Raw genomic sequence first — 25,771 nt, forward strand, 5'->3', positions numbered from 1 at the left:
TAATTTTATGCGCATTCGTGTCAAATTATCGTCTGCAACTAATTTTATGCGCATTCGTGTCAAATTATCGTCTGCAGTAACATTTGCCTCTTTCATTTTTAATAACTATACAATGTCAATTCATTTGTAGTCAATGAAGAGGATACATGGAAAATAGTAAATAAATAGACAAATCCAATCTAAGATTCTGAATTGATACCTTAATTACCACTTTAACAACCTCAACGTCCTAAGAAACACTTGAAACAAAAATATCACAAAAAGTTAGTAAAATTGGACGTTGAAACATGATGAGTCGGATAATTAAGTGGCTGTGAATGCGTAAATCTAGCGAGAGAAAGCGTAAGCAGTAGGGAGCTCGTGGGCGGGCCCCACGCCCACCTCATCTTGAATTCAAAGTTAGCGCCTTTTATCAAAGATGATGAGATATTGAGATGAGGTATCCACATCTCTTTTTCTCAAATCTTTTTTTACATATAGCCTCCCACTTTGATATCTAAACGCAACTTAATTAGTAAAACGCGTCTTCCTTTTTTGTAATTTGGTTATCAATGCCATGCAATATTAGTGTAGATTCGATCCGATTATGTGAAATGGAAAGATTTTATATTAAATGAAAGTAAACATTGGGAAAAACGTGTATTTGTTTTTTTTAAAACCAAGTACATTATTTTGGAAGCATATAGTACATATTTGATGAGAATGAATAGAACGTGTAAGCAAGCAAGGATGTAGAAAATGATAGATATAGTCGGCAAGTGTCTCTTAGTCAATGACTCTCCTCAAATTAGATTATTTTGATACAAGCATTAATGAAAAAGTGACATATATTATTATATTTCAAGAAAATGACTAATTACACACAATAACAAAATTGACCCCTTTTTTGTTTAATTGGACCAAGTGGAGACCTTTTCTATTTTTGTTTATTTACATCGAAATCTAGCCTTTTACCTACAAAATAATTTTAATTCTAAGAAGACGTGAGTAATAATTAATAAAGACCCCTGAACAAAAACGTAGATAGTCCACCGACATAGGAAGGTAGATTGGATTGCTGCAAATCCAAGCATACAAAAAGAAACGAAAATAAATAGAGACTGTTGCTGATATTCGTATCAACAATAAATGCAGCAAGACCTAACTAGCTGCTGAGTAGTTAAATATAGCATTCAAATCCCAACATTTTCAAATCTCACTTTATTTTTTTTGCTTTCTTCCTCTCCAAATATTTGATCCACAATCTACGCTACTCCTTATTACCTCATTAATTCTTACCTTTTATCAGATGCTTCGAGTCTTCGTCGTGGGCCATTTCTGCCTCGTCTAAATCTCCATTTCATTTAATTATTACTCTTTTTCTTGCAATAAATTTGACTTATAGTGGAGCTAGAAATTAGATCAAAGCTAGCGACATATCATCATTTTCCCTTTATATATGCTTGTGCACTATGTAGCACTCAACTCCCAAACTCCCATTTCACTTATGTCAATCTTCATTTGCTCACATTTTGTACAGTTATAAAAATACAACGTGACACTCAAATAAAGATATGTTAGATTCTATATTCCTAAGGTGCAAAAAAATGCACCTAAGTACTTAAAAAGAACAATTCTACATGCCATAGCACTAACTGAAAAGCCAATCGTAGGAGTTCACATTTTCTCAATAATCTCGTATAGTAATAATTAATGATTACCATAATATTATAATCCATCACATTCTAAGACAAAAGCTGGATTTAAATACTACAAATTCGATATGTACTTAAAAGTTAAAATCCAAATATTTTTCCAAACTGGCAGGTCTTGGTATACACATCAAACTATAATGCAATATTTTTATTTAATTTTGTTTTTGTGTATTCATGTAAACCCATAGGCCATAGCTATGACCTCTTTGTAAAGGAAACAAGGGCCAAATAAATGGTCTGTAAAGAAGATGCCACTGCACTTTTTTCTTCTTTAATTTAGTCTCTTTCACTCCTCAAACTCAACATATAAGGCAAACTGCTTTTAAGATATTTTCTATTTCATTTCTCGTGCATTGTCCGAGTAATTACAGACATTACACCTCATATATAAATGAACAATCATGTATAAAATCACGTGAATGTGTGATAGAGGACGTTCCACCTGTATTTTAGTTTTTAATTAATTATATTAAGGAGTCTAATTAGGAGTAGTTTGTTAGCAATGAGTTTCATCTTATTTCAGTTAGGAGTCTGTAGCAATGTGTCAATTCTGCATTAATGAAACACTAATTCATGTGCAATGGGAAACCGATGGCTTATCTCATACATTTATGGTAATAAACTAATTGCAGGAATTAACATTGACTGATTTCCCCAATGCAAGAAAGTAGAGCCAATAAATGTATGATTGAATTGATTTATTAGTCCAATAATTAAGCATGTGCAGTCTCACATGCCCAGTTCATAAATTTGTGGCTGCCCAACTAGAAAGGTGGAGAATCAACCCCTATTATTTAGGGTCCATTGATACACATTCACCACTGTCCATGCATACACTACCATGTTCTCCACATGCATCATAATTCATTAACAAGTAGCTCCCAAAACAGATAAAAGCAGATCAATAGTGCATATCAGTAAGTGCAACTCAATTGCACCTATCTCTCAGCATATACATCTAAGTGATATTGTAAGGAGTAAATATCTCTAACAGAAATAAGATACTATGCAGTAGTACAATCTAAATGAATGCAATGAGTAAGTGAACACATGAGCAACTGCCAACGCAATAGGGAAGTCCTGTCTAACAGCGGAGCAAGTTTGTGATTCTCGTTCCAATTCATTTCGGTATTGACAAGTAATACAAAGCCAACTACTTGTGATGTTTAATGTCATTAAAAGAAACCATGAAACAGGTGATAGCATGATAATGACAGTTATTGATGAAACAAGACTAGGTGAAAGGTCATAGCTAAGAATCCCTTGTTATTTGAAATCAAAAGTAGCAGAAGTGTGGAACAATGTACTACTGATACCTTTTATATTTGTGACCTTCATTTGGAGTACTTTATGGCTCACAATTGTTGAGAACTTGAGATTGAATTATCTAAGCATCATCATCTTCAATAAATGGTAGTCATGAAAGCAATCCATCTGATGGAAAAAATCTTGCAGGAGTACTGCAAGGACAGAGAAATGAGAGATGTTAGCAACGTCTGATCTTGAAAAATAAGTGCAAAAAGAGCAAAACAACTTTAGCTCCCCCTACTGCCCTGAGAATCAAGTTAACAAGGATGGCAGCTACGCAAAGGTGAAGCTGTTATTCCATGGCCAAAATCAACATTATCAAATTGGTAGAAGGAACGAATAAATGGCTCCCCCTTGTTAGCCTTCATTCCATATTTGGTATGGACATAGACAGAAAGTGGTAGAAGCCGAAGTGCCAAAGCATTCAGATGGAACACGAGAATCACTTTAACTAGAGGCATCTACTGGACATCTGCATTCACCACATAATATACTACAAGATCTCCTCATAAACTCGGGCTCAGAACAACCGTATATCCTGGAACATTAGCTGAAACAGGCAGGGCTGTTAGTATTGACTATAGCAAGTCCAGAATCAGAAGTCGGCACTAGTATAAACTAATCTAAATGTAGATTATGAAGACTCATATTTGTATTATCCCATGCTTTCATCAGCTACAACCAATTTGGTAGTACATCATAATACCCTGATAAATAGCAGCAGCCAGTTACATTCAGTCACAACGAATAACATACATTTTGCCTAGAATGGTATGTCTAAATTAGCAAACTTCCTATTCAGTTTTCACTGATGGGTATAATATATAAAACCAAATCTTTCATTTCAAATAGCAATTCATTCGAATTTCATATAAATTTACAGTGTATACAAATATCAAGCATGCACACTCCAAGGATCCCATGACAAAGAACTGGCACTGGGTATTTTCAAATTCTTCTACACAATGGTTGGGCAGACTAGTCTTTTACAATGTCAAAAAAGCAAACAATACCAAGAGAAGGACTACAAGAAGAATCTTCTTCAGATTCTCATCATCTGCCTGAGAAGCTTGACTAGTTTCTTGATTCACTTGGCCTTCACTATCATGGAACGAACCAGCATATCCATAATTATACCCTGATGATCTACCATGACCGTTTGCACTTGGGAACCCTTGAAGCTGAACACTGAAAAGAGGGAAGACTAGCCCTCCAAAACCAGCAGACATTGCGACTGGTATAAATCCTCCCATGAGTCCCAGCATAAGACTAGCGAGATTATTATCTGCAAATCGTGCTGGTTCAGGTCTCTGCCCTGGTGGTCTATTAGGGATTTCGATGCCTGGCACAGGTTTCAATCTTGGATCAACTGGGGTCTTCCCTCGGCCATAAAGAGGAATCACCTTCTCCTCGTCTATCAGGGCCTTGCAAACAGGGCATCCATGGGACTGAGAGTGACCTTTTAGCCATCTACAAAGGCATGGCCAGCAATATAGATGCCCACAGAGTGTTATCACCGGATCCTGTGCTAAATCGAAACAAATGTTACATTCAAAACCAGCAGCTCCATTCCCATCGCCCTGTGAGGAAAATGAGCTTTCCGGTGCACTGGTAGTCGGATGATGAGCCTCTGCCATCTGTGCAGCCCACCTAAATCCAAATGCTACACAAAAGTGAACCAAATTAATCTTGATTACAAACTCAGACTGCAGCTAATCAATCTACACTAAAGCATTTAGATTCAGTAAGCACAGAAACACACATAACAAAACTCCCACAATAACCAAAATTGATAAGAATTATAATCATGTATTCCAAATCTGATTGAAACGGCATTAAAACTAACAAATTTCGTAAGCTAGATGAAGAAAAAGCTATTCCGATATCACAAGAGTTGGTTAATAAATGTGCAATAGAAGTCATCCTTCAACGGATTGTTTAAACGCCAAACTCTTATTGACATTTGACACTACGGTTTACAGAGACATTTGTTTCGATGTTAAACTATTAATAACCCTAATTCTAATTCGATATTCCATTAAAATGCATCCTCCCTATACAGATATGAAATCAATATCTGAATTGATGGCTATAAGCTTGAATTCAATATCAAAAACAGTACTTTAAAAACTAAATCGGAAAAATAAAACGCATACAAACAGCACAAAAGGAATGGAAAGAAGAAAACTGTAAAGTTGAAGGCAAAAGCTCACCTCTGTGAAGTGATGAATACAGCGAAGAATCAAAATGATGAACGATTATCAAGAGAAGTGTTTAGAAAATGCATAGCTATTTAAATTCCAGAAAATTCCAGCTTATTCTGTTGAGCGCTGCTTTGTCTCGGTCAGAATTTGACATTTGTTGTCTTTCACAACGATGGTTGCCATTTTTACTGAGTACAATTACTCTTATTTTTAAAAGGATTAAAAATAAAAAAAACGATAGTCCGCGTAGATTAGATAATAGACTATTGTTCTTTTTTTTCTTTTTTTTTTTATCTACCACGGACTATTGTCCTTTTTTTGGGGGGAATTATGTAATTGAATTCTGTGGGAATTATGTAAATCCAAAATGCTACTATGTATATTCAAAAATGATTTACTCCATCTTCCGTCCCAAAAGTATAGACTATTTTCTTATTTGTTTGTTCTTAAAAAAGTGTGAATTTTTTTATTTTAGAATATTAAAATAATACATTATTCCTGCACTTTATTTTATTTATAACTTATATAATTACTTACTAATAATGTCGTGCCAAATTAAATGATCATACTTTTCAAATACGGAGAGAAATGATAAAATTCAATATATTTGGATTACGTGAATCCAAAATGTTAACTATGTAAATCGAAAATGAATACTTGTAGAACTGAAATTTAAATATGTGGAATTTTTGGATTGCTATTATGTAAACTGGACTTTAGAAATTTACGGGCTGGGCTACAACATGTTCAAACTCCTGCGCACTTCAGGATACTCTAGTCTCGTGATTATTATTATATGGGCTTTGAAATTTTACGGGCCGGGCTGCAACATGTCCAAATGACCAGATCTAAGGGCTCATTTTGAAGCATTATTATGATGATTATTATTTTTATTATTATTATTATTATTAAATTAAAAGCCAAGAATAAAATCGGGAATAAATTAATATTGTCTCGTGCATTAAAAGGGCTCGATAAAATTGTTAGTATTAATTTATATAGATAAATTAAAACTGAGATAGAAACTGAAAATAATATAAATTAATAAAAGCTCGTTTAGTTAATAAATTGTGAATCAAATTTAAAATAAAGTGATTAAGTAATTGTAAATCAAATTAAATAATTTCCCATAGGAACGGGACAATGGCATGTTTTACATGTAAATAGACAAGAGATACTAGTTTTTGGTTTAAAGTTCAAAAGCTGTATTTTCAGTGGGCAAATGAAAGGAAAGAGAAACCCATAATTCCATTTGACGCAAATTATTAAATCTTTTTAATACATATGAGGGTAGCTTAACTAAAATAATATTTACAAGCTCATAAAATTCTACAATTGTGTGAATTTGTGGACTGGACGTGACACATTCATAAAATCGATGTAGATCATGCATGAATTGCTAGGAATTTTATATGAATTAGAAAAATGAAATTAAAATTCACTATGAGATTCAAATTCGAGACTATAATTTCATATAAATAATTGGATATATCATATATTCAGCCTAGATCTTCATGATCTAAGGACCGAAACTGATTCATAGTCTATATCAGAAATATTAAGATAGTACATATATATTTAATTAAACAAGAAAGCGTTAATAATTAAACTGTGAATTAAGAAAAAGCTGTGCATTATAAATTTATAATTTTCCGGTAGCTAAACTTCTTGGTTAGGAATGAATTCTAAGATTAGAAAATGGAGTGCAAATAAATAACGAACTTCACTCATCAATCATGTCACTTAACAATGTAAAATTAAAGGCTCAATCACTTTCAAAATTGACTTATCATCATAACAATATAAATGACATTATGACAAGCCGACCAGCATAATCAAGGAATTAATGATCAACTTTGGTCTGGCTGATTACTTTAGAAAATCGATAATAACTCACCTAAATCATATACTAGTATTAATTTTTAATAATCACCGTCCATACCACACCGTCTATATAAAAATTATGTGGATATCTTTTAAAATATTATACTACTGCTACATGATAATGAGATATATACGTACTAGATTGTTTTAATAATCAGTAGATTTCATTGTATTGTTCAATGAGATATATACGTACTTGATAATGAGACATATTTAAAATTTCGATAAAATACAGTGAAAAACGTAGTGATTCCTTCGAAAGCTACAAAATTCTAGTTTACCACGTTTTCCAATTATTCGAATATTCGATAGCTTAAGTAATACTCCCTTCGTTCCATAGTAATAGAGGCGTTTTTTAGAGTACGAAGATTAAGAAAAATTGTGTTAGATGAGTTAAAGTAAAGAGAGAGTAAAGTGGAAAATGAAAAAGGTAGATAAATGAAAAGAGAATAAATTAAGAGAGAGTAAAGTAGGTGTAAAAAAATGTGTTGACTTTTACTTAAAAAGGAAATGACTCTATTACTATGGAACGTATCAAAATAATAAAATGACTCTATTACTATGGAACCGAGGGAGCAGTAATTACGGGAAAAGGGGCAATGGAATATATTATTGCCGTAGCCAAAGTGACGGAATATTGTGGTACATGGAGTAATACTGTAATACCACAATTAATTATGAATATGCAAATTTTGAAATTATATGCCCCTCTATCCCGGCTCAAGTGATTGATTCCTTTTTAACCGTTGTTTTGCGAAGATGGTAATAAATAGTTAGAGTTGAGAAAAAGTATAGATATAATAATATAGAAGGGAGTCGTATATACATTATTCTATTAATTATTTTACTTTTTCCCCACTTTTACTATTATTTATCATTTTCCTCAAACATGTGACGAAAAACAGTCAATCACTTAATATGGGAGAGAGGGAATACTAATTTTGTTAAATAATAGATAAATAATTTTATAATGGACAAAGTGTATTGTTCATGATAAAAATTTTAAAAATAAGATTATAGACAAATTTTGTATGAATAAATTGTACTCCCTTTCAAGGATAAATTATAAGAAAAACGGACATTAAAAAAATAAAAAATTCAATCTTATTCTGAATACCTAAGACAACTGTACTTGCATGCGGTTAAAGAATTAAAGAGAAGTAATACTTAATTATTTAATAAGAGTATTTTATACTCAGTCACAGCGTATCCCTCTTTACCTTACTCGTGATTTGGTAGGTAGATAATTTATTTAACAGAATAATTATATAACAATCTTATAATATTATCAGACAGACTTTGATTGTTGCAGAAAGAATATAATGAAACTATTAATATAAAATTAACAGTACTTCATACTATAAAATAGTCCTTATTATCAAACATTTTCAATTTAATAATTAGTTAAAGTTTCGAGAAGTACAATTTTAATGAAGATGTATATTTTTTTTCTAAACTTAGATTGAAATATTTTAATATCCTCATTTTCCTAAAAACAAACACGTTGGTATCCTAAACATACACAATGATTTGCAGTCATTTTGTCATTTTAATACGTTCCTCAGTAGTGGAGTCATTTTTATTTATAGTAAAAGTCAACATATTTCTTCTCACTTACTTTACACTTTTTTACTTTATTCTTTCTTCATCTTTCTGCTATTTTCAATTTCTACTTAACACAACCTTTCTTAAATTATGCGCCGAAAAAAAATGTCACTACTAATATGAAGCGGAAGGAGTATAAGTTAATAATTTTATACTCAGTTTTTGTTTTACTAATTTACACTAGATTACTTGTACCTCATCGATTACCAATAGTTTTGATATTAGTGTATACTATAGACGAATTAGTAACATATGAAAATAACTAATCTTGTTATTGAAAAATGAGATTCTCCATATATTTAAAAATATATATAAGATCGAAGCTTATCAAAAACAAGAAAATTCCTAATTTTTTGTGAAAGATTCAAAACTGAAAAATAAGTTACTACTGTAGCAGTATTATTATAGTACTACTATTCATTTATTTAATTAACATACCAACTTACTCATGAACTAATAAAATTAATAATGTAGCAACAAACTCCATTAAATATGTCAAAAATCATTTTACCTAACATAAAAAAAATTGACTTGTTTGCCATCTTATGATTCCTATCTACCATTAATCATCAAAATGATAATACACCATTATTGATAATTAATTCATTGATATAAGCTAGTACAGTTTGAGCAGAATCATCAAAGTTTGGAAAGTGACAGAAAATAAGCATATGTTGGAATTGGAAACAACGCAATTCGAGTAAATATTGGAACCCAATCAAAACACTCCACGTAGCCATTCACCACTTCCCTACTTGTCGTCGTCACCGCAACTGTTTTTCAGAATATCCATATTTTTCACCGTCCAAATATTAGAAAAAAAATTAAATTACTAGTCCATCATTTATTTCTAAACTCCATCAATTTTCTAGTGGAGAGTATTGCTTCTTCTCTCCACAATTCGCTCGATTAATAGAGAAGAGAGAGAAACGGTATCACCGCCGGTGTTGGAACGCCGTCGTTTAATGTGAACAAAAAAAAATGACGCCGTTTGCCGCCGGTCTGAGGTATTACCTCTCGGAGCACCCCTCCATCGTGAGCTTCCGGTGGAGCCACAGCCAATCCTGGGGCTCCACGTGGTCCTTCCTCTTCACCTCCATCGGCCTCTACCTCTCCTCCGCCATCCTCCTCCACGCGCTCCTCCTCGTCGCCTTCCGCCACCGCCGCCCCCTCCCCGTGGGCCCCCTCCCCGCCGCGCACTCCCTCTGCATGGCCCTCCTCTCCGCCACCATCCTCGCCGGCACCGCCCTCTCCGCCGCGGCCGAGATCCGCGACACGCGCTGGCTGTGGCGCCGCTCCCGCACCACCCCGTTCCAGTGGCTCCTCTGCTTCCCCCTGGGCACACGCGCGTCGGGGCGCGTGTTCTTCTGGTCGTACGCGTTCTACCTGACGCGCTTCCTCCACGCGGGGAGATCGTTCATCACGATCCTCCGCCACCGCCGGATCTCGGTGTTCAAGCTGTGCAGCCACTCGGCGTCGATCGTGGTGTCGTTCCTGTGGCTGGAATTCACGCAGTCGTTCCAGCTGATCGGGATCATGCTGACCACGCTCATCTACACGGCGGTGTACGCGTACCGGTTCTGGACGGCGCTGGGGATGCGCGGCGCGTGCTTCCCGTTCGTGGTGAACTGCCAGATGGTGCTGCTGGGGTGCAATCTGGTGTGCCACTGCGGCGTGCTCCTGCTCCACTTGGTCACGGGCGGGTGCAACGGCATCGGCGCCTGGCTCTTCAACTCGGTGCTCAACGGCGCCATCATGATGCTCTTCCTCAACTTCTACCTCAAGGTGCACCACCGCAAGCTCAAGCCCGCCGCCGGCCGCTTGGCGGCGGAGATGTCGGCCATCGTCAAAGACAAGGACATGTAACAATCCTCCACCACCAAATTAACTTGTTTTCATCGATGTAGCCGCGCCTGTAAATTCTATAAAGATCATCCCTCTCTTTTTATTTGAGTCTGAGATCTTTGGCCTCGCCCCTTATTTTGCAATTATGGGTTTATGTGGGTACAAGTCTCATATTTTCATGAATTGCAACAAAAGCATTTGTTGCATGCAAATTAATGTCATAACATGCTGATTATAATAATAAAGTATGGATTAGATATGTGATGAATGTGTGGAAGAGGGGATATTTCGTGCAGTATATATGTCGGCCTGCGAATGATTCATAACGACGAAGACAAACTATATGGTTTCGGTGTCAGCATTTGTCTATGAAACTTGCACTCACTAACCACTAGGCTTTTCTTTTCATCTTTTTTTATTCCTTTTAACGCTCAATCTCAAACTTAAAAATTATTATTCACGTTTAACATATTAGTTTTCAAAATTAAATAATGACCTCTCACTCCTATTCATGAGTTTCTCACAGGAATTGCAGAAAAATCAGTCTGAATATTGTTAGTAGTTGTTGGAAAACGAAAATCTTGTGGCGAAAGAGGTTCAATCACAAACTATTTATGAATTTTCTGTTGGAACTAATTTACTCTGATTTATAAATTTCAATTTTAATTCTAAAATTTGGCAATTAAATATACAATCTCCATCTTTTTGTGTGTTTCTTGTTGAATACTAATTAGATTTCATAAGAATCGGAAGTTGGAGAGAATTGCTTATCAGGTTAGGTCGTTGGTTGTGACAAGTATAACCTTCATTTACAATCTTAATTAGTTTAACTTTCGCTTCAAACATTGTAACAAATGTGAAGACCAATATTAATTAGGTTAATGTTGTTGCTTTGGAATAACAGGAGGTTTGACAATTGACATATGCTATCATGGATCAATCAGCAGGATAGATTGTATTTTAGATAATATCTGTCATAGCTATTTGTTAATTAGGTATTCCTATTGGGATAGTCCACTGGTATTTGCTTCAAGATTTGTTCTTGTTAAGGTATCGGCTAAGGAGAATCTAATTAACGTGAGCCCATTAAACCACACTAATGGACAATCTTTTCCAAATGGGTTGGGCTTTACCTTTGATTAAAAAGCTTATCATTCAAAGTAATGAAGGTTGAGATTAAAGTAATGTTGGTTCGTGGCATCCAAATCGAAATACAGCCTCCATTCCCTCAACAGCACATAATATAATTTCTTCTTACGGATTCTTTCCTTAAGATATAAATATGAATTTTTTCTCTTTTATATTACATGAGATTTTACTCAAACAATTACTATGAAGTTTGTAATTATAACAAATGGAGTAACACTTTTTCTCATTTTTCATTAAAAAATCTTATTCGATTTTTTCAGAGTCTGATTCATGTTTAAACAAAGTCAAATATATTATGAAAAATCGTGTTCTAAAATGTCCTACTACCGCTTAAGTTATTATTATTATTATTTGAGGTAATGAAGTAGGCGTGGTGAGTCGTCAATACGCGACCTCTCCATTTAATGAAGAGTTTTATCGTGTGTATATATGGGATATCGTCCAAAACGACTTTCATAATTTCATAAGACCATTTTTTTTCAAAACATAAATGGAACAGCATTGAAAAATAGAAGGCGACTAAAGTATTAATTATTCGTAATGATTATTTTTAAAACTCATATTCAAAATATATTACTAGAAAAATAATTATAAAAAAAAGAATTAAATTTGCATTGCCGACTTTAAGCAAGCCTACTAACAAATTTATCCAGATAACGCAGATTTCCGAAAGAATAATTATTAGTTGCTTGAGATCGAATTATTCTAATAAAATAGCTCATCTCAATGGGACGAAATAACATTAAAATTTTTTTAGATATAGTCTTAATACAATAAAATTAATTGATATCTCGATAATGCATCAAATATATCTATGATTTTTTCTTCTATAATAATATTGCGTCATGGAACACATGGAGTTTGTTTGTGGTTCATGAAGCGATTTACTATTATTTTAATAGTTTCAAGTAAATATTTGACTTTCTTTCTATTTATATATGTTATAGTAGCTTTGTAGGAGTGGCATTCTTATCAATATTACTATAAAATAAATAAATGAAGTTAGCTAGCTTGAAATTCAATATTTAAATTTGCATATTATTGACATGCACATTCGAATCTTATGACTTGCAATATGGCTGGAAGCTCTATCTGATATATGTGCACTCTTTCATTTGTGTTATCTATTTCCAAGTTGTCTGCCTAATGATTATAGATATAAGTATATTATGACCTAATTTTCCCCAAATTTACTCACCACTATATTATTTTAAATTTTATGTACTTCGTTTGTTTATATAGTCATAAAAATTAGCTAGCAATGTCGATTATTTAGACATAAATTCAAATGTCAAATCTACAAAAATGATCTTCCTAATTTGAACAAAATGTAGTTGCACATCTAGGAAATACATATCCTTGTAAATATGAACATGACTTTATCCAGTCCACACCAAAAAACAACTAAAGTTATTTTAAAGAAAGAGAGAAATAAAAGAATGCGTGTTTGGGGCCGAGGCTCCAATTCAATTACTAGTATACTATTTACCAATAATGAAAAGTCTGAATAATCAATAATCTATATGGTATGCTTTGATCAATTTCCAGTCACACAAATTAAAAAAATATTAATACCATAATTCTTCATTTCTTCTGTGCATCAAGTCAATAATAATAATAACTATAAATAAAAATCCATGTTTCAAAGAAATTAAAAATCAAGTTCGAGGCTTTAATCAAACTCGTGAAATTTGAGTTGATGTTTCATTTTCTTAAAGACTATTTAGCAGCAGTATAAGATACTAGTATTTAGTACTATCTAACATGAAGAATAATGAACCAGTACATGGTCACGGCCATATTCACTGTGCATGTGATTCTTCTTTTTTTTCCTACTACATTAACTACTCCTCACACAATACATTTATTAGGTCACAAACATTACTATAGTAGGGCTTTGACATAACAAAAATGAATGTGACACTTATCACATGCTCATATTTTCCAAGAAATAGACAGCTATACAAGTACACCTGTACACATTTACAAGTTTTTAAATTTCTCCATACATACAAGCAAATTAATCTCATGATAAACTAAATTAAATTCAAGCTGTTTACAAAATAACCACCTACCGAGAAAATACAAAAGATCCTTAAATTAAAAATTGAGTAAATGACTTTCATTCTAATTAATATCAGGGAATATAAAATAGCAGTATATATGTGTTATACAATGATTCATAACCCCCACACGAATTATTTCACGTGACTCAACACCAGTATACAAACAACAAATTTTGCGAAATGTACAAACAAATTAATGACTCAACTCTTTAAACAAGGGGATAATATAATGCATATGTGCAGAATTAAGAAATAGTACTATCACACACACATATATATGGGCACAGTCAAAATAAATTGGTATGAGCTATATTTCCTAAATTTCAATATAGATAATTTGATAAGGGTTATTGTATAACAATTTACATAATATTTGGAAATTCTACTATATATAAAAGAGAAAAATTATTTATTTCTATAATCTATAAAGTTCCTAATTCCTAGATTTCATTGTTGAACTTGTCTACATATCAAGTTCATGATTCATTTGAATACAATGCATACATGCACCCCCCAAAAAAAGATAAAAAGTAAAGATATCCTAAAGCCTAAACCTCTTCAATCTACATGATACAAGAGCCGCCAAGACGATACAATTTATAACTATGATCTAACAGTTTGAATTATATTGCATCATTTTCTCTAAACACATCACAACCGCTGTGTTGTGCCCGATGAAAACGTGCGAAATCCAGAACTAGTAAGCGAATGCAGCAGCATGATCATCTGATTGAGAAGGTTTAGGCTTGCAATAATAAACTTTCTTCAACTGATTATACTTGTGAATATCGAAATTGTGGTCCTTGATGAGGCGCTTCTGCTTGGCCACGAAGCGGCTGTGGAAGAAGCCCTCGAAGGTGGGCTCCATGGAGGTTCGTATGAAGAAGGCGTACGCAGCCATGAAGTGCGTGGACGCGATGAAGAAGCATACGGGCTCCATCACATCCCATGTGAGCTCCCAGAATGTCAGCCTCATCAAGGCTGCTGTTTGGACTGCAAAATAGACTAATCCACAGTGAAGCTCGCGTTGCACCAACGTTCGAGCCTCTCTGTCGATGGCTGCCTTTTGCTTCTCCATTTCTTGGAACATTCTTGATTCGTTTAGGCTGTGTGGGGACACTGGGATTAGGCTTCGGATGGCTTTCACCACCTGTATACAACAACAACAATTGCACACAACATTTTGGTAAATATGCCTCCATTTCACCTTTATCTGCCTTTGTATCTTCAAAGAAACACACACACACCCCAAAAAACAGCATAAAATGAAAGCACTTTTCCCCTCATTCCTCTCATGATCATATCAGACCATCTATGCCACCCAAATATTTTTTACTTTGGAAACTTTTTCAATCAAGAATTGAGGAATTTAAGCCTCTAGAGATGGTTTTTTGAATTTTTTGTTGTTTTTAAATTTATGTTATGGAAAATATCTGCTGTGATGAGTGTGGGTCCACCCTCAAATAAAAGTCACCATCTCTCGTTTTAAGGGATTTGGGTGCCAAACATGTGTTTCAATTTCCTGTGGAAGAGAGAAGCACACACATAATCAAGTCCAAATTAAAAATTTCAATACAAACCTAAATCCTAATTAGATAAATTTGAATTGATTAACAATCCTATGATCTTCCTTCATCCAAATCGTATAATCAATTACGCAAACACAATTAAACATGAAAATGAGGAGAAATTTTCATAAAAGAAACCAACCTGTTCGGGCCTGATATAGACGGTATTGCCGAGCACAATAACGGTCCCAGATTGATCGAGCATTTGAGCGAATTCGATCGCGTGATCGTCGCTTGAGCATTCCGTCGAACATATTGCAACCAACTCCGAATACGAAATCTGATCCTTCTCAATTTCCCTCAATCTCGCCTTGATAATTTCCAACTGCGAAACTTTGAGAATCTTCACAGCGTCCTTCACCGTCAGGCGCGTCTCCTCCTCCTCCTTCTCCGCCGCCGTCTCCAGCCTCACGCCATCGCGCTCGATCCGGCTCCGAGCAATGTCCATCTCTCGGATCCTCTCCAGAAGCTTCTCCCCGGTCGGGAGGAGCCGCAGGCCGGCGGCGACGGACGACACCTCCCCCGCTTTCCGGTGGATATATCGTCGGAATATTCCGTCGTCGCCGGGATCGGATGCCAGATTCTTCGACGACATCGCCTTGGAGAGCGCGGCAGTGCATGGGGACGAGACGCGGCAGTTGGTCACCGCGGCGCTGGTGATCGTAGATTTGCCGAAGAAGCGCTGAGCTAACAGTTTCTTCAACGCCATTGATGAATGGAAATCTGATTATGGATAGAGATTAGAGAGAATGGCGGAAACGATGGAGGCCAAATGGGTAATGAATTTTTGGGATGACAGATTCAGTCTTATATATAGCTGGCAAATAATTAAATAAAAAATAGGAAATTTTCCTAAATAGATGGCCCGTGGGCCGTGGCATTGGCCGTGAAGGAATAAACTATTTCCAATTTTCAGTTACTACTATTTTAATATTCGGTAAAATAATTAAAATGGTAGTTAGACGCTGCGCAATATATTCAATCTTATCGAGCGTGACTCAGCATGGGAAAAAAGTTTCACGAGAATTTCATTGCCTTAATCGGATGACACGTGTAAGGATGATGTTCGACCGTTGATTGATGCAATCTAATTAATAGTGTCTTACACGTGGCGGTTACGGATAAGTTGGGGTGAAGGGTACACGTAGTCCGCAGCGCAGAGTATCAGTATTGGGAAGAGCAATTTAATTCAAAAGGAAAGGGAAAAGAGAGTAAATCCGAGAAAATAGCGTTATTTGGCAACCACAAAGCTGAAGTTATTAGCGCAAACGTGTCGCCACATAATATTTAGCGGATACACATCCGAAGACCCGTAACCGAAATATGGAAATGGAAGGCCCGGATCCGACCCGTTGTTACGCGGCGAACCTGATCGTGCGGCGTAAGATGGCCAACATGTTCTGCGTGTGTCGTTTAGTCTGAAAATAGTTCCATTTCTCACGAAAGAGTTACTCCCAATTTTAATAAAATAATATTTGTGACCAGAAAAAGAAATACTCCTATTATTTTTATATAATATGAGGATAAAATGTATATGAGATAAATGTAAAAAATGCATTTTTATAGACATAAAAAACGGCAAATTAGGTACCAATAGTATTATAACCTGATATTACACTATTACATCAGAATTTTAAATTTGATATACACAATTGTAATTTGATTTACACCATTAAAACATGATAATACACGATTACGTCATAATTTTAAAGTTGATTTACACAATTATAATTTGATTACACAATTAAAACCAGATACACTATTAAAATCGGAGTTTAAAACTTGATTTGCACGATAAAAACCTAATTTTACAAGATTTAAACTTCGATTTTCACAAACCTAGATAATGAAACTAAAGTGTATTTTTAAAAAAGAATAAAATAATAAAAAATTAATAGGTTACCGAAACACCACCAAATCCAAAATTATTGAGTTCATAACGGATCAACCTAATAAGAACATAAACCTAGAATTGACATAAACCTAATAATTCCGTGTCGAAAATACCAACAGATAAATGAAATATTATTTTTTCATTGCCTGTGAGGATAGTTCTTTACATTATTTTATTCTCCAGGTTGCACGTTTTAAATGTTTAAATTTTGTCATTTACTGATATAAGGACGTAGGGACTAATTAATTTTCTTTACATAATAAAATTGTTTGAATTGATTTTCAACGCAATTAAAACATCGTTGTTATGTTGGACACCTCTGGTTTGCAAAATAATAATAGCTCCATATTCAACTACAATACTTTATTAATTTTGATTGTGCAAATTTAAATACAAAAATTAATAAAATAGAGGTGGAGACAAATTAAAATGATTATGGGTATGTCGTTAGATAATGAGACTTATCTTATTTGAGATAGAATTTTGTATGACTAATATTTGTGGACGATCCAAAATAGATTAATATAACTGTTACCAATTGGGGATGCGATCCAAAATAGGATTAACATAACATAACTATTAGTAATTGGGGTATAGACGTATCGTAGAGATGTTATATGGTGTATTATTGAATAAAAGAAACTCCTTATGATGTGAAATACATATATTTACACGCAAAAAGAAGGTGGCATAAGTAAATTATGACTCGCATATCATGCCATAAACCGAAAATAATAAATTGTTGCACCTATGCACCGCATGTAATAAAAATAATATTATTAAAAAAAATGAGTCAAACGTATATATAATAGTACTACTACTGCAGTACTAAATATTACATGATGCCAAAATTCTCTTCATTATTCGGTAGCATCCATGAATTAGTTCATTTACATACAAGTTATTAAATTTAATAAGATGGGAGTGATCAATTGCTAACTCATCGTTCAATTGCTAACTATAACTATGTGGTCTACAATTTGCCACGTGTAATTTTTATTTTTATTAATTAAATTGAAAAAGATAAAAAACACTCCAAATTAGGATTTTGGATGAAAATGTCAAAATAGTGTTCCGAAAATATCAATACAATGCTTTGAGAATGTCAACATAATGCTTTAAGAATGTTAACTCATTGCTTATATTAACATTCTACATGTATTATATTGACATATTTTATATAGTATGTTGACATTTCTGCTTGTACGAAAAAATTAAAAAATTTTAATTTTTTTTTCAAATTTTGACGTCGGAATATATGCATGTATGATATCATTGGAATCCTTATGAAATTATCTTTAATTTGACATATGTTATATGAATTTAAAGTTTTGGGATTTTTTTAAAAGTTAATTATAAATGAACATGTAGTTAATTGACATTAATACCCCTATTGATATTTTTTAAATTAATAATATGGTCTTATTGATGCTTTTCGTTGATCGTGTTGACATTTAGGGATTAATGATCTAAGCCCTTAATTTGAATATCTAATGGCTATTATTTAGTTATAGTTAGCAATTAAGTTATGAGTTAGCAATATAACACTCTCTATTAATAAAATGTGGATATATGAATTAAAACGGACACTTCAAAACGAGCAGCTTATAACACTTCATATTATTAATGAAGTAAAATAAAATTTAAGATAAAATAAATCAAAGGGCTTACCAGAATCGAATAATTTGCGGAATATATACAATAATACTACAAGTGATAGTTTTATTGGAATATTAGATAGAGGAATAAATCCACTACACATTTAGTCGTAGGTTTCAAAATTTCATTCTTTAAATTATCAATTATCTTGTAAGATAAATTCTCAGTGGATTCGTCGTCATGAGCCGATTCTTTTTACTTTTTTATCTAGGGATTTTATTATTATAAATGGATTTGGATGATAACTAAACTTTCACGTTGTTTACCATCTTGTTTTTTATTTATCACTTAAACGTTTTTTATAATTAAAAACATAACTATAAACCAATATATTTGTGTTTGATTTAGCAAAATGTATCAAATTGGAATATTATTTTCAAACATGCGAAATGCCCTCACCAAAAAAAATAAAATCTGGAATAAATTCTACATTACAGAAAAGTGAAGAAATCAGAATAGTGGATATTTAGATAGGTTCATAATTTAAGTCTTTTTGGAGAGGAATTATTTGGAATATTGGTGGGGAAAATTGATGGTGGTGAGTTAGATAGCCTGGTTTTTGCACATAATTTAGGAAGCAATGCATATATTCTGGAAACGATACTCAACACCATGCCATGTAGTTATCTAAGAGCTGTGGTCCAATAAAATTTATAATTCCCTAATTCAGTTCCCTCTTTCTATCATTTCACATCCTACTACTTTTTTCTTTTTTTTTTTCAAAGACCCATTTCACATCCTTCTACAGTATGTACCTTTGATCATACATAGGGTACAAAAGTATCCACCATAAATCAAATCAAATCTTGATAAGGGTTTTGCATCAACACTCATCTATTGATATTAACATTGATACTATTTGATGGATTTACAACCACTACAAAAAAAGGATGATCGAATTAGGTTTCGAACTGATGCCTCAGCCTACAAAGCACCGGTGTCGTAGCCAGGGAGAGTTCCTCAAAACTCAAGCTTCAACTTCTAACTCAGCAGCAAATCAGTCCCCTATCATTGAAGATAAGGAACACTATAAGTAGGTGCAAAGAAAGCGTATATCTTACACAATGATATGAGAACCAATGGAACTAGCACGAACTGATAAGTATGGCTGAGAAACCGCGATGCCCACCTCTGCCATCTTTGCAATCTGGAACGAAGATCCATTGTTAGAAATAAAATGTAGAACAGTTTGAATAGAGACAAATATTATTGTAAGAATGCAGGAACCAATTTTATTTTGGACTTCAAGTTTCATCTACAGAATGAGATGTAGAATTGAGAGTATTGTTTTCCCAGTCAGAGATGCCTAAAGCAAAGCAACACGAGCAGTCTAAGAAAACTAAAGCAGTATATACAACTGGAGTCGGTTTAAAGAGTATTCTCCCAGTGACAGAGATGCCTTACATAAGCTAATCAAGATACCACATGATCTTTTGGAAATCAGCGATTTTGTCACTAGCAGTAGCACTAATAACAGAATGTTTTCCCACACTGACTTTAGTCTTTCCAGACTTGTAAAGAAGTATAGACCAATATGTCCGGCCATACCAATGGTATGAGAATAAGAATTTTAAGCAAGGAAGCTATCAGAAGCAAGTAAGCAACTACCATGTACTAATGGACCAAAATCGTAAAATCAACTAGAGAATCAATCAGAAGCAAACTATGAGATCAGCATCACATTTTTTCAACATCTAGCATCACTAGAACAGTGAATATTCAACCCTGAACCTATTGTGCAACTACACCATATCTATTAGAAATGTAAGCTTTCAGAATTCAGACTAATAACTTAGATTCTACGAGGGCAATAACACACATTCACAGAGAAAAAAATAAGGGCTGGAATCAACAACAATCGAAAAAGGAGATCAAAATAGCTTATTGTTTCTACAGACCAAAAGCTTTTTCTATGCTACAAAGTTAGCTTCAGAACTTGTATTCATGCGCCCTAGGCATTTTGAGTAAATAAACAATATTAAAAATGAATTTCACAGATATAACTTAGAGATGCATGTTTTAGAGTCAACCTCCCATATTAGCAGCCAAGAAAATTCCATCCTTTTACTTAATCCCAACCACTGAGATCACTGTAATATATGGATACCTACACTAAAAAAAAGCCCATCATTACATTCTCCACTACATCCAGCCAATCACATGGAATGAAAATGAAAAACAAAAGACTCACATTAGTTGTTTCATGCTATTTAGTACTCCCTCCATACCAGAGTATGCACTCTTTCCTTTTTAGTCTATCCCATAAGAGTATACACTTCCTATTTTTGGAAACTCTTTTCTCTCTAATGAGATGGGACTCAATTCTCCACTAACAATACTTCAATTACTTTTTTTCTTTCTATCTCTCTATTACTTTACCAATTGTGCACTAAAACCCGTGTTAAATCAAAAGTGCACTCTTGTGGGACAGAGGGAGTATTATATTTGAAACACAAGTAACTCAACAAAACCATCACTCTGCTGAGCAGCCGCATGATTGCAAGTTTCCATTATCTATCAAAATTAAATATCAAACCTATGTTTTACAAAATGCATTATGCTTATGTATATCAGCAAAAGAAAGAGACCTTACAAAAAGTTCCTCCTGGGACTGTTTGTAGACTAAAGGCATTGTCAAGAAAGCGGATTGTTTTTTGAATCTTGGCATCAGTAGATTAATCAATTGCAGCACACCAAATCCCAGGTCATAAACTATGTCTACAGGAGGTATATCTCATCGAGCACGACGAGTTATAAAATCCCCAGCAAATAAAAGATTACATATGGTTTCCTCCATTGAAATATTTGTGGAGCACCTTTCCACCTCCAGACTCTTTTTTTCTTTCCTGTAGTGCTCTAGCTCACGAGCCTTACCACATTTTTCAAGACCCGCTACCACGACACAATAAGTTCCCAAGGCAATTTTTACACACTTGCTTTTCATGATGTTGAATGTTTCGAGTCCCTTGCTGGCATTCCCACAAGAAAAGTAAGCACTAATCAAAGCTGTATATTCAGCACTACTCTTCTCTTTGTCTGGCAACAAATCAAACACTTTCTCAGCAGGAGTAACTTCTCTTCCACAGCCAAGACGATATATCAAAAGAGAATTCAGCTGTGTGCCAAGAGAAAGACCTTGCTTTACCATTTTCTCAACAATCTCCACCACTTTGTTGAATGAATTTGCTCTAATTGAGAAGCCTATTAAAGCAAGATAGGCACTTCTTTCAATATTAATGCCCCATTTCACACTATAATCATATGCCAATAAAGCTCCATCTTGTCTTTGCCGAGCAATGTTTACCTCAATAATATCAGAGACCACCTTAGAGTCTAACTGAACACCCTCATCCGCCATGTCAGTAAGTAAAGAGTCAATAGCAACAAGATTTTTCTTATTCATGAAGTTCAATACAAGGCCATTCTCCACACCAATTTCACTATTGTGCAACACTATATCATCTTCATCAGAGTACTCTGCAGAGAAGTGCTGATTGACTTGCCTCAGAAGTGTGTCGCTCTCCCCAGCAAATTTAAAAGTTTTAAGTGCTTTTTGATAAACAGGATTTCGGAGGACTAAGAAATTTTCCTTCATGAATTCAAGAATTTTCACCATTGCCCATATTTCCCCAGTATTACAACAGATTTCAATTAAAATATTGCATGTAGCTTTATCAGGTAGCACACCAGCATCTTGCATTTTGTAAAATATCTCAATGGCTTCAGAAAACTTACCTGAAACAAAAAAAACAAGAACAGCTTTGAATCGTTTACTAGATAATAAAGCTACGGGATATCTAACATTTTCATGAAATGATGTCATAACATGATCCCTCTATATATTAGAAAATTACAACACACTTCCTGTTATTATGAGATTCCATGCTTTCTAGACTTCTACCAGACAATTCCACCAAACCCAACTGGAATGTATACAAATTTTCTACCCGAAAACAACCTGCATCAAAGAAACTGTGGCATTTGTCTGCAGGTGGCTACAGAGAGGTATCAGCAAATTATAATACTACTATTGTTTCTCATTCCATGTGGAAGATATTGATGTGCGTAATGTAACTATTTACAAATCATTCAAACCAAGAAAGAAACATGTGAGATGTTATGTTAGAACTTAAGAGTTCAAGCGATACAGGGTAGCTATCAAGTCTGGAGGGCAAACTCTGCATTTCATTTAAGCCACAATTTCAAATAAGCCAAATAAATAGTACTAGTAGTTGGTAAAAATCCTCAAATTCAGAAGCATTCTATTGAACATCCCATCCATTATTATGCCAAAGATGAATGGTATGCCAATTTCATGAGATGATTTAGCTAAGGAAAATCTGTGAAATGAAATGCATAGTGGTCACACTGAATGCTGTTTTCCTATTTCTTAATAAGTGAAAATTAATCAGATTATACATTTCCAGAAATTTTACCATGATAATGACAAAGCTCATAAAATGTTTGTGATAAAGTAATATAGAAGGCAATATCCTATAACGAAATGAACATCAAGAACAATCAGAACAAAGACTGTATAAGCATATGAACACAGATCACTCACCAGAAGATGCAAGATACTCCATAAGAACCGTGTATGTGTGGCAATTTGGCGACAGGCCAGACTCCAGCATCTCTTTGTAAACACCAGCAGCTACATCCACTCTTTTACTATCCAACAAAATCTTCATGTAAGCAGTGTACGAAACAACAGTCGGTCGGCAGCCCTTCACCCTCATCTCCTTCCACAAATCAATTGCTCCATCAACATCCCCATCATTCGATATCCAATGCATCAGCGAAGTGTACGTAACAACATCAATCTTGATCCCTTTCTCCTTCATTTGATTGAAAACATACATCATCGAAGAAATCCGCCTCGCCTCCCCAAAAATATCAATCATAGTAGTGTAGGTATAGTGATCGTGCCTGAAACTTTTCCTGCTGGCAGCCCAGTTGAAAAAGAGCCAAGCTTTTTCCATTGGAGGGTGAGTCTTGAGGACTTGGTTGACAGTGTAGGAATCCCATTTCACAGAGAGGTTTTCCAGCTGTTCTTTAGCAGAATCCCAGGTTGAGTACTTCAAAAGGTTGTAGATTTTGGTGATTCTTTGTCTTGCATAATTTTCTGTCTCCACATCATGCTTCTTGATTGATGATTCAGAGGTAGGAGATTTTTTAATTTTTGGACTGGAATATTTTACACGTTTTCTCTGCTGGATATGTTTCTGTGAGGTAAAAGCCCTAGAGTTCACTGGATTCAAGAAAGGGGGAATCGTTTTGAGGAATTGACGGAAAACATTCAACGAAAACATAGAGAGACCACTCTAGGGAATTCCTTAATAGGACGCAGCCATTTATCAGAGTGACAGTTAAAAGCACTCTGAAAACAGGAAAACTTTCTCCAACATTACCCTTCAAAAGAGCAAGAGGAGAAATATTAGAAAATAACAAGACGAAGGTGGTGGCCCGATGAGAGTAGTGCTGGAAGAGCCGCAGAAGGCAGATGTCGTGAACAAAACTGAAAGAAGAAGCACAGAGAAACAAATAAACTTTGGAAAAAAAGAAGCTAATTTCAACAATACATTGGTACTTGAACATACTATTCATTTATGGCATTACAATTTAAGCTACAGAAGGTAATTCAAACAACACCATAATATTGTTGGTTGGTACTCCCTCCGTCCGCGAATAAGAGTCCCGGTTCACTTTTACCATAAATGGTAACATGGTCCCATCTTCACCTTACTCATTCCACTCACATTTCATTTAAAACTAATATATACAAGTGGGACCCCTATTCCACTAACTTTTTTCCACCAACTTTTTTTAACATTTCTTAAAATCCGTGCCGCTCATGAATGGGACTCCTAATGGGAGGGAGTAGTATTTATTGGAATTATCAAAAGAAGGCCAAATTCTCCAACATTTCACTGGCTATCAGGCCAAATTGGAACAATTTTTAAAAAGAGAAAACGTTTACAGTGGCCTCAATTAAGTGTTCTTCCTCAAAATTAATTTACAATCTTAAGCTGAGGTTTCATTTCCATTGTCATCAAAAGCATAACAACTAATCTTGCTTACTCGGAGGTTTTTACAATTAAAATTTTGAAACAGAAACAGATTAAATAAATGAAAGATTGGGGACTTTCGGATACCTGCTTATTCATGACCAATGTAGCGGGTCGTTTTGAGTAGTCGAGGACTGGGCCTCACTAGGGAACTGGGGGATTGTGTTTTGCCGTTGCTGCCGTTAGAAGGTGAGCTAGAAGGGAGGTGATCGGTTGTTGAGCGTGGAGAAGGAGGAAGCCATGGCTCACAATTACACTTGGTTTTCAAAGAAGAAGCTGCGGCTTCGGCTTCGGCTTCGGGCTTCCTTCTTCTATTTTTTTTTCTCTTGTATTTCAATTTTCTTTTTTTGCTTTTCTTTTTTTTTTTCTCTCTAGAAAAGAAATGAATCGAAATGGGCTTTATTCTTGTCTTGTGTAGTGTATTAGTTTTTTTTTGTTGGGCCTTATTCTTCACTAGTCCAACTGATGTCATGTTAATATATTTTGGTCAAATAATTAAAATACTAGTAGTACTAATATTAGTACCGAAATTCATATTATTTTTCTTATTTTCAGAATTCCCATTGAATTAATTTTTATTACAAAAATCAAACAAACATGTCAAAAATTTAACTCATTATTTAACAAGGGAGAGGGAATATATTTATAGGAGCATTACCGGTCCATAAAATTTCGAAGGTACATTGTCGTTTTTTTTTTGTTTTCATGTGCTAAATATTTAACTTAAATTAAAATATATGCACAATTGTTAATTTGTGGGAAAATATAAGTACACGTGTACAACTCATCATCTGGTGATCTGGTCTCTCATTAACCGGAGAGGATTT

At 34.4% G+C, this 25,771-nt stretch overlaps 3 protein-coding genes and 1 pseudogene across 17 annotated transcripts; 1 reads left to right on the top strand and 3 right to left on the bottom strand.

Moving 5' to 3' along the window:
• Nucleotides 1-3,820: 3,820 nt before the first annotated feature.
• On the bottom strand, nt 3,821-5,386 carry LOC125208262 (uncharacterized). Its single transcript, XM_048107845.2, has 2 exons — nt 5,216-5,386; nt 3,821-4,665 (listed from the first exon to the last, which is right to left on the bottom strand). Exon 2 carries the CDS (start codon nt 4,637-4,639, stop codon nt 3,989-3,991), a length of 651 nt encoding a protein of 216 aa, XP_047963802.1. The 5' UTR covers nt 4,640-4,665; nt 5,216-5,386; the 3' UTR covers nt 3,821-3,988.
• Nucleotides 5,387-9,474: 4,088 nt separating this feature from the next.
• Nucleotides 9,475-10,799, top strand: LOC125204098 (fatty acid elongase 3-like pseudogene; annotated as a pseudogene).
• A 3,268-nt stretch (nt 10,800-14,067) lies between these two features.
• LOC125207939 (calcium uniporter protein 3, mitochondrial-like) lies at nt 14,068-16,234 on the bottom strand. Its single transcript, XM_048107460.2, has 2 exons — nt 15,466-16,234; nt 14,068-14,905 (listed from the first exon to the last, which is right to left on the bottom strand). The coding sequence occupies exons 1-2, from the start codon at nt 16,030-16,032 to the stop codon at nt 14,453-14,455; spliced, it is 1,020 nt and encodes a 339-aa protein (XP_047963417.1). The 5' UTR covers nt 16,033-16,234; the 3' UTR covers nt 14,068-14,452.
• Nucleotides 16,235-19,646: 3,412 nt separating this feature from the next.
• EMB3111 (Tetratricopeptide repeat (TPR)-like superfamily protein) lies at nt 19,647-25,287 on the bottom strand. 15 transcript variants are annotated; one of them, XM_048102126.2, is made up of 6 exons: nt 25,032-25,287; nt 23,441-24,288; nt 21,465-22,611; nt 20,907-20,983; nt 19,973-20,023; nt 19,647-19,881 (listed from the first exon to the last, which is right to left on the bottom strand). In XM_048102126.2, exons 2-3 carry the CDS (start codon nt 24,186-24,188, stop codon nt 21,611-21,613), a joined length of 1,749 nt encoding a protein of 582 aa, XP_047958083.1. In that variant the 5' UTR covers nt 24,189-24,288; nt 25,032-25,287; the 3' UTR covers nt 19,647-19,881; nt 19,973-20,023; nt 20,907-20,983; nt 21,465-21,610. The 15 variants fall into 15 exon arrangements, with proteins under 15 accessions (XP_047958083.1, XP_047958085.1, XP_047958078.1 ...); XM_048102128.2 differs by having other exon boundaries at nt 20,006-20,023; nt 21,470-22,611; nt 23,441-24,394; XM_048102121.2 differs by having other exon boundaries at nt 21,470-22,611; nt 23,441-24,394.
• Between the last annotated feature and the right edge of the window lie 484 nt (nt 25,288-25,771).

This window comes from Salvia hispanica, chromosome 6, assembly GCF_029641045.1.
Source record: "Salvia hispanica isolate PSC_SH4W2 chromosome 6, Shi_PSC_v1, whole genome shotgun sequence".
In the NCBI taxonomy this organism is placed as follows: Eukaryota; Viridiplantae; Streptophyta; class Magnoliopsida; order Lamiales; family Lamiaceae; genus Salvia; species Salvia hispanica.

Bases quoted from the DNA above. Each gene is read 5' to 3' on its own strand.
- LOC125208262 (XM_048107845.2), bottom strand. From the start codon at position 4,639: ATGGCAGAGGCTCATCATCCGACTACCAGTGCACCGGAAAGCTCATTT.
- LOC125207939 (XM_048107460.2), bottom strand. From the start codon at position 16,032: ATGGCGTTGAAGAAACTGTTAGCTCAGCGCTTCTTCGGCAAATCTACG. The intron at 14,906-15,465 runs GTTGGTTTCTTT...TGTTGTATACAG, and splicing joins TCTATATCAGGCCCGAACAG to GTGGTGAAAGCCATCCGAAG.
- EMB3111 (XM_048102126.2), bottom strand. From the start codon at position 24,188: ATGTTTTCGTTGAATGTTTTCCGTCAATTCCTCAAAACGATTCCCCCT. The intron at 22,612-23,440 runs GTGAGTGATCTG...TTTTTGTTTCAG, and splicing joins GGAGTATCTTGCATCTTCTG to GTAAGTTTTCTGAAGCCATT.